The sequence below is a fragment of the Anser cygnoides genome, chromosome 7 (assembly GCF_040182565.1).
Source record: "Anser cygnoides isolate HZ-2024a breed goose chromosome 7, Taihu_goose_T2T_genome, whole genome shotgun sequence".
Classification (NCBI taxonomy): domain Eukaryota; kingdom Metazoa; phylum Chordata; class Aves; order Anseriformes; family Anatidae; genus Anser; species Anser cygnoides.
The window spans coordinates 9,022,747-9,037,277 of NC_089879.1; the positions used below are offsets into that span (position 1 = coordinate 9,022,747).

The following is a 14,531-nucleotide window of genomic DNA, read 5'->3' on the forward strand; positions in this document are numbered from 1 at the left end:
ATTACACTAGAGCCTTACAGGAACTGTACTGCCCTCACACGGTGCTTCCGTAAACCTGTATTGAGCAGTTGAACCTGTCATTTCTGAAACAGTTTGGAGGTGTGGGTTGCTGCCGTATCTGTGGATGCTGGTATAGAAGTTTGGGCCAGCAGTGTGCCTCTCTTAACGTCCTGACTTGACGCTGACTTACAGGCTGGTGGTCTGACCTGCATATGTTGCTGCCAGAGCTCACGCTGCACATTTATAGCTGGTATTACCATTCTGTCAGCGTCAGGACTTCTCTCTGTAGCTTTGTGTAATGCATAACTACTGCTTTGCACCTGCGTTTCCTCATCCTGTTGCCAAAAAAAGAACAAAAAGGGGCCTGTGCAGCTTACTCGGGAGATTCTTATTGTAGACCAGAACTCTAGTCTGTGTGTTGCAAGAAGCGCTGAATGATTTATATCCTTAAAATAAAATTTGATTTTTTTTAGGATGCTGAAGCCACTCGACTCAACAAAGAAATAGAAAAACTGAAAGAAGAAATCAATTCTCATGTTATCAAAGTGAAATGGGCTCAGAACAAATTGAAAACTGAAATGGATTCGCACAGGGTTAGTAAAGTGCTACCATGACGTGAAACTACAGTCAGAGGAGTGTAGTTGCGATACTGTTCTCTCTTTAAATAGTACTAAAATCTATTTTTAAAGTGTTTTGAATTTGAACACCTGCAGCAGAAGTTGGAATAGTGCTTTAGATACTGTTACTGAAGTGGTAATGGTGGAAGGATGCGAGGAGGGAAATGCAGAGCGGGTTCTGTTTAATTTGATCATCAACTTTTAATTTGGATTTTGTATGATAGATTTAACTGTCTTTTTAATTTAGGTTTTGTGTGATAGATTTAATGTGATCTGTCATCTACAGCACATAACCAAGAAGTCCTTTTTTTGTGATTTTGGAACAAACAAAATTGCATAAAGTAGTAGCAGAATGGAAGTAAGAAGGGAAAAAATACTGGACATTTTTGTTGTTAAATCTTTTCAAACTGAAGTAGGAAACTTCTGTTATAAGAAATGTTTTTTTCTAAATGATGTTATGTAAGTATGTTTAATCCATTATTCATTCCTGTTTCTGTAGGAATCAAAAGAGCGCCTCAAAGATGCAACAACAAAATTAACTCAAGCAAAAGAAGAAACAGACCAGATAAGGAAGAACTGTCAAGAAATGATAAAAACCTATCAGGTAAACACTTCTTCTCAGGAGGTGGAATTAGTGTTCAGGATCTGATTTTACATCCCCCTCTCTCCCAGTCCCCCCATTTCTATCTTAAGCTGTAGCAGGGAAGAATTATCCTGTGTGAGCTACAATGTTGAGATGACCAATCACTGATTGCTTTGATTGGAAAGTTGATAATCAGAAAGGAAGAAGTTTGTCTTGATTGGCATCTGGTGTGCAAGTCTATCTTCACCTTTTCAGAATTATTGGATACATACCTATGGGAAAGTTGTTCAGTGATGTGAAAAGCTGTATAGATGTTCATAAAACAGGAAAGAGGGACGTAAAACTAAAACTCTCCTTGTATCTTCTATCCTTTTAGGAATCAGAAGAAATTAAATCAAATGAATTGGATGCAAAGCTCAGAGTAACTAAAGGAGAACTAGAAAAACAAATGCAGGAGAAGTCTGATCATCTGGAGGTAAATATTTGGTGTATGGAGGCAGCACAGTTGCCTGGCTACCAGTTAACCTGGTAGTTAAGAGTGCTACGAGTTTCTAACTTTAAAATTTTTTTTTAAGCTGATTACAGTTCTTGCCAAACATTTTTCTTCTTGGCCTAATACTCCATTCCAGGTGTCTGCCTCCAACTGTGCTTACGGGAGGATGTTTTTAGATGTTACCCTGGACCCACTTCTTAAAAACAAAGCTGCCCTTGTTGTATCATGCTTTTCCCATAACTGCTCTTTTCATTTATAAACGTGAATGTTGCCATAATTTTGAGCACAAATCCTAAGGCAAGGCTGTCTTTCTTTGACCAGTATTTTGCTAAACTACGAGTCAGGGGATAGCTTCCATTCTCTGTAGAAATTTGCTATCCCCAAAACTAGATTCTCTAATGAGTACCTGCTCACGTGTGCATATATCATCTCCAGTTAAGCAAGTGTCAGAACGTAGAACTTTCCCCAGGGGCTGTTGTGATGTCAGTTTGTACAACTAAAACTGAAATGTGCAATCCTATTTTTGTCCTTGGTTCTTTTAAGAATAAAGAAACTTCTAGGCTTTGCTTTTTTTTTTCCCTAGGCTTTTGCTTTTGTTTGTGGTGGCTGTTTACCGATCTATATATAAGCAAAACAAACCTTTAAAGTACCTGTTTTATTTTAAGCCCAGCCCTCTCAGCTGTTGTGTTGGCCTGCATTCGCCTAGAGTTTTTTTTAATATCCTAGGAAATGCCAGTGTTGATTTAGATTTCTGAATGAACTTCTCTTTAAAAAGGTGCATCATGCAAAAATAAAAGAACTGGAAGACTTGAAGAGAACATTTAAAGAAGGCATGGATGAACTTCGAACACTGAGGACAAAGGTAACGTGCTGGATTGTAGGAGAGCACAGTGCATAGTATTGGCATTTGGAATAAGACTCTATTCAATTTTTTGTTAGTAATTTTCGTTCTTTGAATAAATACTGTGATTAGAGACCGGCTTGCATGAGATCAGAAGGAGCACATAACTGTAACTCTGGGTAGCCTTTCTTAGTGAATCGGTTGGTCCATAGTACAATGTTTTGTTTTATGGTATGCAACTCATTTGACTGAAAAGTTAGGAGAAACATATTTAGTAAAGATCTTCTGAGTTTAGTAACTTTTGGAAAATGAAAAATATCTGTAAAGTTTTCCTATCAGTGAAGCTAGGCTTGTAGACATCACACATTTGATGTCTGTTGAGGAGGTTATGCTATCCATAACTTCTGAACTGTCTATAAATTAGCCTGCTGTTTCTTCAACCCAGATCTCAATAGGGCCTTAGAAAAATGGATGAAGACATGACTGGATTTGGCTTTGTAACTGGAAAAAAGATGTCTTTGAGGTCTTTGAGTCCTTTGAGTCTGTTGCATTAGTTTGAGTCTTTGGACAAGGCTAATGTTAATCACACTCGCATAATTTGATATTTTTTGCATGTATTATTTTATCTATTTTTTTCTGACTATGTTTTGTCTGAAAAACAGGATATTACCATTCTAAGCTAAAATAACCAAAAAGTAATAAAAATGTTTTGTACAAAACGTTAGACATTTGATCAGAATAATTCATCTCCGAAGCTTGGGAGAATAAATAGTTTCTGATTTTTTTCCCATTTAGGTGAAGTGTCTAGAGGATGAGCGCTTAAGAACAGAAGATGAGTTATCCAAGTATAAAGAAATCATTAATAGACAGAAGACTGAAATTCAGAGTTTGCTGGACAGAGTCAAAACTGTAGATCGTCTGCAGGATCAACATCAGAGGTATGGCTATGCACTTTGAGGAGTGATGTGACAGGTTTTCTGGTATTTGGAAAGTTTTTCTTTATTGAAATTACAAAAAACTTTAAAACATCAATAAGTGCAGAATCTTTGTCCTAATTTAAGTGTTTATTTCTCACGTGAATCAATCTCCCCAGTAATAGAGATGACCTTAATAGCTTCTAATAAAACTAGTGGATTTAGTCTTGTAAGTCTAACCAGAGTGTTCACTTTTAAGTGTACCCTATAAGAAGTTACATCTTGTAGAAGCCTACCCAGTGTTTGCTTCATTGAAAGATCTATCACTTCAAAATTGTGATGGATGAATTAAAGTATTTAACAGAAAAGTTTTTATATCTTTGATAGGTGCTATATGCAGATAGTTGGGAGCACTTGTATTTCTGGTGGATTAGTACTCATTCCGCTCTTCAAAGTTTCCACATTTAAGAACGTGAGGGATATAAAATTTTGGAAAGGAGTTGGGTTCATGGACAGTTCAGGAGTTTCTGAGCATATTTCTGCTTTTGTATGGTGCATATGAACTAGAATACAGAAATGCTATCCACTTCACTGATTCTAAACAAATACAATGGAGGTAGACAACTTTTGGATAAACAGAACCACTCATATGTCCCTTCTGTGCTTCTAAAGAGTTCTTATTTCTCATTGAAAAATACCTTCGTGATTACATGCTCGGGGTTTCGAGAATGAAGCGTTTTCCATTTGCTGTATGCTGGTCAGCTGCATTGGCACTGTCTCCTCAGCTTTCCTAGGGAAACTGTGATCTGTTAGAGACAACTGAAGCTTAGACTTCAGTCAGTAACAGTTTTTTTTTCTCTTGGGATCTTGTTAAATGAATTAAAATGAACTCTGTGATCACAGTGTGAAGACTACAAATGTGTTTTCCAGTTATCTTTTCCTCTCGGTAGTTGAGATGTCCTTAAATATGTCTCCATTTTTCCTATTAAACTTCGGTTGAGGTGTTTTTTTAACATCTTTTCTGCACAACGCTCACTCCCACTGCATCAATTTTCATATAGTCTTTTATTTCTGTCTTAAAATGACTGACGTGTTTTCAGTACTCCCTAGGATGTTTGACAGAGTCGTGGAATCTCAACAAGAGATTGAAAACTTGGATCAGTAAATTCCTGTTCTCTCCGAAACAGACATTCTGGAATCTTGATCTATTTTTCTTACTGTTGTTTAGAGTAAATAAACTTGCTGCCTTTTATTTTCTTGGAAGCAAGTGAGAAGAATTTTGTCTTAATTCATGCAAAATCTCATCTATTTTCTTTATGAGGAAAGGGTTGAGGAAGCAGGTTCCTTCCTTCTAGAAGGAATCTAGAAGATTGAGGTGAAACATCTCTAAATATGTAAAAAAGTATTATAAAGGGGAGGTTCAGCTAGTCTTTGTGCACTGAAGCAAGGATAAAAATAAATGGGGTTTTGCAGGAAATATTATTTTAGGTTGGATGCTGGATAACACTTTTGAGTTGGATACTGATTACCTCCTGTGTTGCAGGATCTCTTTTTTGGAGAAGTGTAAGGATCAGTTGGAGATCTCTTTTCAGGACGGTCTAAACATTTAACTTTGGTTTGACCTTGACTGTTAAGTAGAAATTGCTCCTGTCATAATGAAACAACGTATTTGGAAAAGGGAAATACGAGAATATTGGATTTGCAGGCAGTCCTCTTATCTACAGTCTTGTTTCTGACACCCTGTACTGAAGCACGTGAAGTTGAGTACAGACAGGTGGTCACTTCATTTCTGTGTCATTATCAGCATTGCAACTTGTCATGAAATAGAATCTGCAAACTCCCTTCGTTTTTAAAACAATCCATTGATACACGAGGGTCACAAAGTGTTCCTGGGCATTGCTTGGTCTGGACCTAAATGCTTTTGTTTCAGTAGGGTTTCATAACTGATGTCTTCAAGCTCAGGTTATTCCTAATAATATGCAATTCTTTTGGCAGAGATGAACAAGATATCAGTGCTTTAAAGGAAGAAGTAGATGGTCTCAATTCTCTTATTGCTGATCTCCAGAAGGACATTGAAGGTAGTCGGAAAAGAGAATCTGAGCTATTGATATTCACTGAAAAATTAACCAGTAAGAATGCACAGCTTCAGTCTGAAAACAATTCCTTACAGAGCCAGTTGGATAAGCTTTCTTACAGCGAAAGAGAGCTGCAGAATCAGGTGGAATGTGTTCAACAGGCTAAAGATGATCTGGTGAGTACAGCATGCAGTTTGTTCATGCATTACTGAGATGTTTGGGGACCATGAATTCCGCCACGTGTTTTTCCTCACCTAACTGCAACTTGTTGAGTTTGCCAGTCTGGTAGAATGAACACCTCCTCTTTTTAAGAAGACAGAAATCCCAAGGCACGTGGCGCTGAAATGGGATGGGGGTGTCCTTGCACTGTTCTTTCTGTCTTGCAGGACAGAGTTGCGCTCTATGCAACTGACATTGAAACAACCAAAAGATTGTAACCTGTGAATTGTATTACTGTTAACTGTTTCTTAGGTAATCTTGATAAATATAAGATAAACAATTTTTAATGATTTTTGTAAAAAAAAAAAAAAAAAAAAACACAAAAAACAAAGTTAATGTGCCTGTACTGCATCGTATAGATGTTTTAGAGTTCAGAAATCTTACTGCAGCATCGCGCTGTGCTGTGTATTTATTTGCAATGCTAGTTTTTAGCTTAACAAATGTAAAATGCAAGAGACTCTCATGTGGAAAGCAAAGTACAGAGATAGAACTATTGAGTGTACAGTGTGGTTAGGCAAGAATTCTTTTGGTATATGACTTACGGTCAAACTATAATTTCAGGCCACCAAGCTGCAGAAGGAGGAGGATCAGCGAAAGCTAGAGGTTGAGACGCTACAGGCTCAGCTGGCTTCAGAGCAGAAAGAGCTAACAGCGCTGAAGACCCACGTGGATGAACTGAAAGATGAACTGACTACCCAGAAGCGCAAGCATGCAGCCAACCTGAAAGATCTCACGAAACAGCTTCAGCTAGGTTGAAATTCATTTCAGATATAATACGTCAGCCCAGTCTGTAAGCCCCTTCACAGAGTCTGATAGAGACTAAGGCTCCCATCTGTGTATGCGTGCTGTTTGAGCGTAGCCCTTCTCGCTCTCCCTGTCCCAAAAGAGTGAGCGAGCAAGTTAAGACTTGAGAAAACTGCAGTGGCAGTAAGCAGGCCCTAGTCTCAGTTGTCAGTCTTAAATAAAACTTTTGAAATGGGCTTAGTTATAAACTGAAAGTTTTATCTTGAGAGCTTTGTCTTTGTTATCCTGTATGTGACTGCCTAAATGTCACTGTGGGTAGGCACGGATCCTGGTCTGTGTATGAGTATAGTCAAAAGCTGCCAGAAGTTTCCTAGCTCCTGACTTATCTGGAATTATTGGTGAGAGTTACTGTTTAGTATGTTAAACAGAGCAGTTTAGTTATTAAAGATGGATGGACGTTGAGAGACTGATGATTAATTTTGTCAACAGAAATCATTAAATACTCGATAGCACATATGTTCTGAATGCAGATAGATTTGAACGTATTCAGACTTCTTTGAAATGTATTTGAAAGAAAAACTCTTACAGCCATAGTGCAAGAGAAGTTATTTGTCTCTTTGTACATATATGAACAGCTGCGCATTTTCCCTTTTCATCCCTACTGAATGAGTGGTGCTTCTGGCTCGAGTACTACTCTCAGCTCCCAATAGTGACAGTCATGAGATCCCAGAACAGAGCTGCCGCTCTGTCATTCAGCGGTTATTTCCATAGCAGTCCCGATCAAAGGTAAAATCAAATTCAAGTCTTGTTGTTCCCAGATAACCCTGTTTATGACATTACTTCAGCTGGAAATTGTTGCAGGGTCTTAGCAGATGTTGCGTCCAGGTACTTCATGGCTGAGTGCAGGGAGAGAAGGGAGCTATTTTGGTTCTTGTTTTGTCTTTTCCCCATCAGATTTTAGTTGCTACCATTGTCTTTAAGTAGTCAAGCCACGTTAAATTATTGGAGGTCAGAGGATTAGAGTGGTTGTTGTATCACACTGAGTCTTGGTTTTTAATCTCCTGTTGGTAACAATCACTTTATTATACTTTTAGCACGGAGGAAATTGGATCAGATGGAAAACGGTAATTATGACAAAGAAGTCAGCAGCATGGGGAGTCGTTCCAGTTCATCAGGTAATATAGCAAATAGCAGGGCTGCCAAAACAATCCTTCGATCTTAATAAGGTTGCCATGGAGTGCTGCTTTGAGTCGTGCTCTTTCTGTGGTTTGTGCATATGCAGTGTGTGGGCAGTCTCCCATTCAACCTGACAAAATAGCCTTTAAACACCAAAATGCACTTGGCTGAATGCAGTTAAAGGTGCTTATTCTTATTACAAGATTAAAGCTTGATGTTTATATGTTTTGGGTGTTCTTAAATGCAAGACTTTCTGTTGTTGTTGTTGCTTTTATGTTTGGAGGAAGCTCAGAGGACTGCAGTTTCTAGAGAACCCTCTTAAATGCAGCTGTGGCAAAACAAAAAAATTAGCAGCAGCTTCCAAGATTGTTTAATTGCCTTATTGACAGTTGCAACTGTTCAACTGATAAAAATCAATTAGCATGTTTAGAGGCATCAATGCATTTGTATAGAATTGATCACTTTCTATCCAGTTAGAAGTAGAACGGTTATCTGTAACGCTGAATACATCATCTGTTTTCTTCCTCAGTATCTTTGGGTTTTAAATTGGGTTAGGTATGCTGAAGTATTTTGTAATCTCTCTGTATAAGATCTGAACAGAAAGGAAAAAAAAATACTTCAAGCTCTAAGTGAACGGCGCTGCAGATGGTTTACAATGTAGGGCTCTTGTCAGTCTGTACACAGTTCTCATGGTTGTGATTTTAGCGGACTCTAGAATAGATCTGTTTGAAAATCAGCTCAGTCTTGTACAAAGTAATATTAATGAATATGACAGTACTTCTGCAGGACTAAGTGTTACTGAAGTACGTACAGTGATGCTAACGGAATTCTGCCCATAACTAGGGGAATACACGCTGTTCCGGCATGCATTTAAATGGTGTAAATACTGTTTATTGTAGAAACCCACTCACTTGTAAGGGAAACTGACATTCTGAAGAAAATATCCTAAGCTACTAAAACGTAATGAACGTGGAGACGTTTTATTTGTGGCAAAAGTAAAAAGAGCTTTAAAATCTGAATGTGTTGGCAGGGTCCCTGAACGCGCGCAGCAGCAATGAGGATCGGTCACCTGAGAACACTGGATCTTCAGTGGCTGTGGACAGCTTCCCGGAGGTGGACAAGTCTATCTTGGTAGAAAGGATACTGAGGCTACAGAAAGCACATGCTCGAAAAAATGAAAAGATGGAGTTTATGGAGGATCACATTAAACACCTTGTGGAGGAAATCAGGAAGAAAACTAAGTATGTTCTGAGTTTGGTTCATACAGTTTTCGATGTTGGGTGTACATATACTGTAGTATGCATGAGACTGTTTTTCTTCATAAATTCTTAGTGTAGTTCTATTACTATTGTCAACTTAAAAGTTGTTGAAATGATTTGGAGAAGTTATGACTTAAATGAGCAGCATTGTTTCAATGACCATTCAAAAACAGATGAGTTCAACTGTGGGTGTTGGCTTAAAAATAAAAAGGCAAAATATTGCTCCCCAATTGTCTTGCACTTGGTGTTTCCACGGGTTAATATCACTTGATACTTGAGGTTGTTTGATCTTTCAGCAAAGAAAAATAGACACATCTTTTAGTACCTTTTTTTGCTCCAGTAGCAATATTACTTTCTCAAAGTACTTCAAAGTATGTAAAACTTGCGCCTTTTAGTGTCCTGGCTTTCTTTCCATCACCCCCTATAGCATCTGTGGTATCTTGGGTTTTCTGCTGTCATGAAATTGCAGGTGTTTACTTTGTTGCCTTTGCAGTAATACAGTACTGCTTGAATTTAAAATTATTGTATGTCAGGAATGTGAAGTTATTTCAATGTCTGCCTTCTTACTACCTTGTAACGCTGTGATGTCTTTTTAATTTTTTGCCCAGAATTATTCAGAGTTACATTTTGCGGGAAGAAGCTGGCACGCTGTCCTCAGAGGCCTCTGACTTCAACAAAGTACACTTGAGTAGACGAGGTGGGATTATGGCATCTCTGTATACATCTCATCCCGCAGATAGCGGTCTCACGTTAGAACTCTCCTTAGAGATCAACAGAAAGCTGCAGGCTGTGTTAGAAGATACACTACTGAAAAATATTACGCTGAAAGTGAGTATAGCTTTTGTTCCGTATGCTCTCCTAGTTCTGAGATGCTCTCTTCAAAGAGATGCATGCTGTTAAAGGGAGGAGGCTTTTTGGAAGTCAGCTCCCTGTGAATTGGTGATACTGGTAGCATTGGTTAATCAAAGGGTGTTGTAATGTGGTCCACTCTGAAACTCTTTCAGGACCCTGTCATATGCTGTAGTGGAGGGCTGGTTCTCAGCAGTAAATGTAGGGCCGCCAGTTTGGCAGAGAAAAGGCCTTTGCGCGTTCCTCTTGTCATGTGGGGGCTGCTTGGGCTCTGCGTGCCTGGTCCTGTGCCAGTTGCTGGGTACCAAATGGAGCCGCTGGGGCAGCGTGTCTGCTGTGAGGAAATGGCAGCAGGCTGGGAAGAGCTGTGCTGCCTGCCACCTGAACTGCAACGTTCTGCGGGAGTTGGACGTCTCTTCCTGGGGTTATCATTCCCCTTAAACACTACGCTTTGTAGAGACAGCCTGTAGAAGTAACTTAAGAAGTAACTATCGTAGTAAGTGCAAAAAAAGACTTGCTCAAAGGATCGCATCCTTTACTGAAATGAGCTTGGTTTTCTCTACCTCTGTCTAATCATTTGCATTTGTTCGGGATACTTGAAAGTATCAATCTGCTGACATAAATAGTAATTTTGACTTATTAGTGCATTTTGTGCTGATTTGGTTTGTTTTCTCTCGCTAACTTAACCCATCCCTTTTTTCCCCCAAAGGAAAACCTTCAAACTCTAGGAACAGAAATAGAACGACTTATTAAACACAAGCACGAACTGGAACAGAGAATAAAGAAGACATAACTAAAGCTTCTGTGGAATAACTGATACGAAGATGCAGAAAAGGCAGGTGCTACAGACCACTGTTTTTCTACATTTTTCCTGAAATTTGATTGCCTGCCAGCACAAGCATCCAGTATTTTGTATACACGGCCTTTAGTCATACAGGCTGTTCTTACTCGTGAGAGATATACAGGGTATGGCATCAGTGTGGTTCTGTCTACCCAATACCAGCCTGAGGTGTTGCTGAACTTTCCTACACACTACATTTATCTAAAACTTTTATTTGAAATGACATACAGATGCTTTGCAGTGCATACTATGTTTTCAGTGAGTTGCAGTGAGATTTTCATTTCTACACTGTATAATTAATCAGTCTTTTAATGATGGAGCTTGAAAAAATAAACCAATCATGTTTTAATTGCTGTTGAACATATCCAGTGCTACTGAGCTTTAAGGGCTTTCAGATATTATTTCCTTTCTTGCATATTACTTCTAATGATTAGGTTGATCGAGCATTTTTGACAAATGCATGGAAAAATGTCACAAAATTTTTAAGTGATGACTATGACATTGTTTATTTTCTGCTTTGGATTAGCATTCATTGGGTCAGTTTCTTTATTCAAAAGAAATGAAACAACAGTAAAACTAAGGGATTAAGGAACTTTCTGAATCAATTATTGAGTATGTGCAACAGAAGCAAACATCAATTCAGCAAATTCTGTAAACCCCTGATCTTTAGGTGAATGGGTCTAAAGAAGTCTGATCTCCGATAACTGGTTAATAAAACATTGTCCTTTTTTATAACTAACAACATTTTAAAAAATAGGAGTTAAACTGCCCACTGTTACATATGTACAGATAGACATTGTGCTTGCATCTGTTTTCAGATGAAGGAAAAATTTTCAAAGACAAATAGAAGCTTACTAAGTTCTCTCATTAGCTATGAATAGACCAGCCCATGAAAGTGGTGCTAAGAAATGGAAAATATGTCTAAATGGGATTTCATTCTGTTGGTTGGACTGTAAAAGTGGCATAGAAATGGGTGTGACTCCTTAATTTTACTGTTGTGAAGAATTAAGACAGTTAAAATGGCGTGAACTGAGAATTTTTGTTTAATCCCTCAGTGTCTGAGAGGGTGATAGCAGAAGAGGACCAAGGTGACAAGTTTTTAGTTTCACAACATCACATTTGCATTTTAATTCCAAGGTACATAATTCACAGGATCTGAAATGTCTATTCCAGCAGTAAATGCATTATCAGTGTGTTTATTGCCTTCTGACCAAAATGTATTGATCAGTTCACCCTGTAAATACATACGTTGGGTTTTTCTTAAATACTTGAACTTCGTATTATCATGAAAAAAAAGATTCAGTGTAGATTTGTATGCTGGAGCACACAAGGAGGAGAGTTTATGAAAGCATCCAGGTGACTTAGGGGTGTGTACTCCATTTTCATGTGCCACTGAGTCACTTGAGCATTGTAATGAACCAAACTGAGCAAAACAGTTGGGGACAAGAGAGTGGGATAGGCACTTCTGAAAGCACTTGCAGGATCTAGACCTGGTTTGTGGTCCAGGGAGCTTCAGGGGCTCTTTGGATAGCCGGTCCCTTCAGTGTCAGTGGAGTAAGTGTTTGGACAGGGAGGGTGGAAACAAGTGATGTAAACCCTGATGAGCGTCGTAGAAGCTGTGAGCCTTTAATCTGGGTGGGTTTTATACACATATGTATATTTTTTTTAAACTCCTGAGAACAATGTTTATTGAAAACATTAGGGAATTTTGACCAGCGCAGTCGTGGGACTACCTCCGCTTTATTGTTGCTTAAGTGATGTGGAGAGGGAAATTCCTGGCTCTGCTGATATAGATTTGTCCCCAACTTCTGGGAAGCTGAGATTTAACCTCGAGCGAACAGGCAGTTGGTCGTGACAGAGCTAGACCTTCTGCTGAAGGAAAGTATTTAGAAAGACCAATTTGCATGTCGAGACATAGCTTAGCTTTTGTATGTTTGCGTTTTCATGCTTTAATGTACCAGATCTCTGGATATTTTCAGGTGTTCAGCTGAATGACTCCAGTATTTTAGATACGATGTTAATATTGTAATCATTTAATATATGTTCTCCAGGTGTACAATGTGAATGAAGGAGAGGTGTGGTGCAGATGGAATAAGTGCAATGACATTGTGGAAATTCTTATTTTTTTGGCATGGTTGTTTCTCCATTTAAGTTATTTGAGGAACCTAGTTAGTTGCCCTCCTGCCCTGCTGGAAATGCTGCTTTCCTCTCTGTAGCACCAAAAACTTCCCAGACTTTTTCCCCCCTGCTTACGGAGACACACAAAGCTGCCGAAATTTCACTTTGCTTATCATGCATGGTATTTACATAGACTAAAGGCATCATCAGGAGGCTTTATTTTAAGCATACCTGTTAGAGATAGAAGCTCCGCTGTGGTTGGCACATTAACAAGTGACTCCATACAGTTAGCCCAGAGTGCGAGGAACACACAACAGGGCCAGCCAGCAGCTCTGCGTAAAGGTGTTGCTCAGTCCTGAGAGCTCATGGTGTACCGGCCACGTAAATGTTGGCTGGCCACCTGCCTTTTGTTTTGGTGGGGTAGGTTGCCAGCAGTGTGATCTCGTTGGTGCACACAACAAGAACCGTTGTGAAAAGGTGTTTCTGTGGGGTGACTCACACCGTTGAACACCAGTGGGTGCAAGGCTCGGTTTATTACATTTCACTTACCCTTGTTCTGGAGACTTTTTGTGTTACCAGCAAGAGATTGAAAACTATCCTCAGATAAAATAAATTTTGCTGATGAACTGATAAACTGATTTTGAAGACAGCCTGGAGCAGTGAGCTTACATACCTGCCACTGAATTTCAGTGCCCATTAGATGTGTAGCTAGTTGTATCCCACAGGCTAAAACATCTGATTCCTAAACACTCAGGGTGCTCTTTTAATCCAAACATCTCACATCCAGATTTTCTCAGAGGCCCTACAGGAAGGCTGCCGGTGCTTTTCCACCCTCTAAAATCCTGTGCTGTCACTGTCTAAAGCTAGATCCTCTGAACTGAAGAATTCTTTTTTTTCCTGTAGAAATCACTGGCTTTCTGCTTCGTAGGCTTGTGCAATATGTTTAATTTCAGTCTCCAGAATGCATTGGAGGTCAGTTCGTTTTCAGATACGCTCTCATCTCCTTAACTTGTTGCTGGCAACACCTACAGTATCTCCAGCTGCTAAAACTGAAGTTACTCTTCTGAAATAGTTTTCATTACAATAGTTCAGTTCATAACTAAAGGAAACAATAACAGATCAGATCTCTGGCTTCCACTGAACTGAGTGTAAAGCTGTTTGCCTGCGTGCTGCGGGGACCCTGCAGGAATCTAGGAAGCGGTTCAGAGCTCAGGGCCCGACAGCCCTCTAGGAATGGGCTTCGACCCTTCCAGCTGCCAGTGTGATGGGAAATACCAACGGTAGGTGGCACTAGAAATCAGATTTATCCCGTCTCCCCAGCCACCTGAGACCTTTCAGAAGGCAGACAGCTGAGCTGCAGAGGGAGTTGGGTGGCATTTACAGCTTTTCCAAGACGGATGGCATTTCCTTCCTGTTTTCATGTTCAAACTGAAACTATGTTAAATCTTCCAATATATGTATGTACGTTGTCTGAATATACAGAGTGTCTATTGATTTAATTTTGTAGATACTTGTTTCTGTATAAAGTTTTTGAAGATATCGCTATACATTATGTATATATTGTACTTTGAAATAATAAACCTACAAATGAGTGAAAGTCTGCTGCGGGTCTGTGGTTTGTGCCTACGTACCGCTGCCTGGCACCGGGTCGCACAGGTACCTGCGTAGCTGCGTTTTTCTGCTGCACCATCTAAGCAAGAGGTAGGTGGCAGTGTGTCGTTGCTGCGTACCGCAGGTGCTGGCAGCCAGTCTAACAGCAAAGCCAGGGAAAAGTAGAGCTGGGCATGTCTGTACTTCATCTC

General features: G+C 39.4%; 1 protein-coding gene across 4 annotated transcripts in view; it reads left to right on the forward strand.

Moving 5' to 3' along the window:
• Positions 1-14,326, forward strand: part of CCDC186 (coiled-coil domain containing 186) — a 33,170-nt gene extending 18,844 nt beyond the window's left edge. For all 4 annotated transcript variants that reach the window (XM_048060476.2, XM_048060477.2, XM_013174585.3 and 1 more), the window contains 11 exons: positions 474-593; positions 1,117-1,221; positions 1,577-1,675; positions 2,469-2,555; positions 3,330-3,472; positions 5,444-5,699; positions 6,304-6,493; positions 7,581-7,661; positions 8,693-8,903; positions 9,530-9,749; positions 10,480-14,326. In XM_048060476.2, coding sequence (XP_047916433.2) covers positions 474-593; positions 1,117-1,221; positions 1,577-1,675; positions 2,469-2,555; positions 3,330-3,472; positions 5,444-5,699; positions 6,304-6,493; positions 7,581-7,661; positions 8,693-8,903; positions 9,530-9,749; positions 10,480-10,563 — 1,596 coding nt within the window. In that variant the 3' untranslated portion in view covers positions 10,564-14,326. The remainder of the gene's footprint in view (positions 1-473; positions 594-1,116; positions 1,222-1,576; positions 1,676-2,468; positions 2,556-3,329; positions 3,473-5,443; positions 5,700-6,303; positions 6,494-7,580; positions 7,662-8,692; positions 8,904-9,529; positions 9,750-10,479) is intronic.
• The last annotated feature ends 205 nt before the right edge of the window (positions 14,327-14,531 follow it).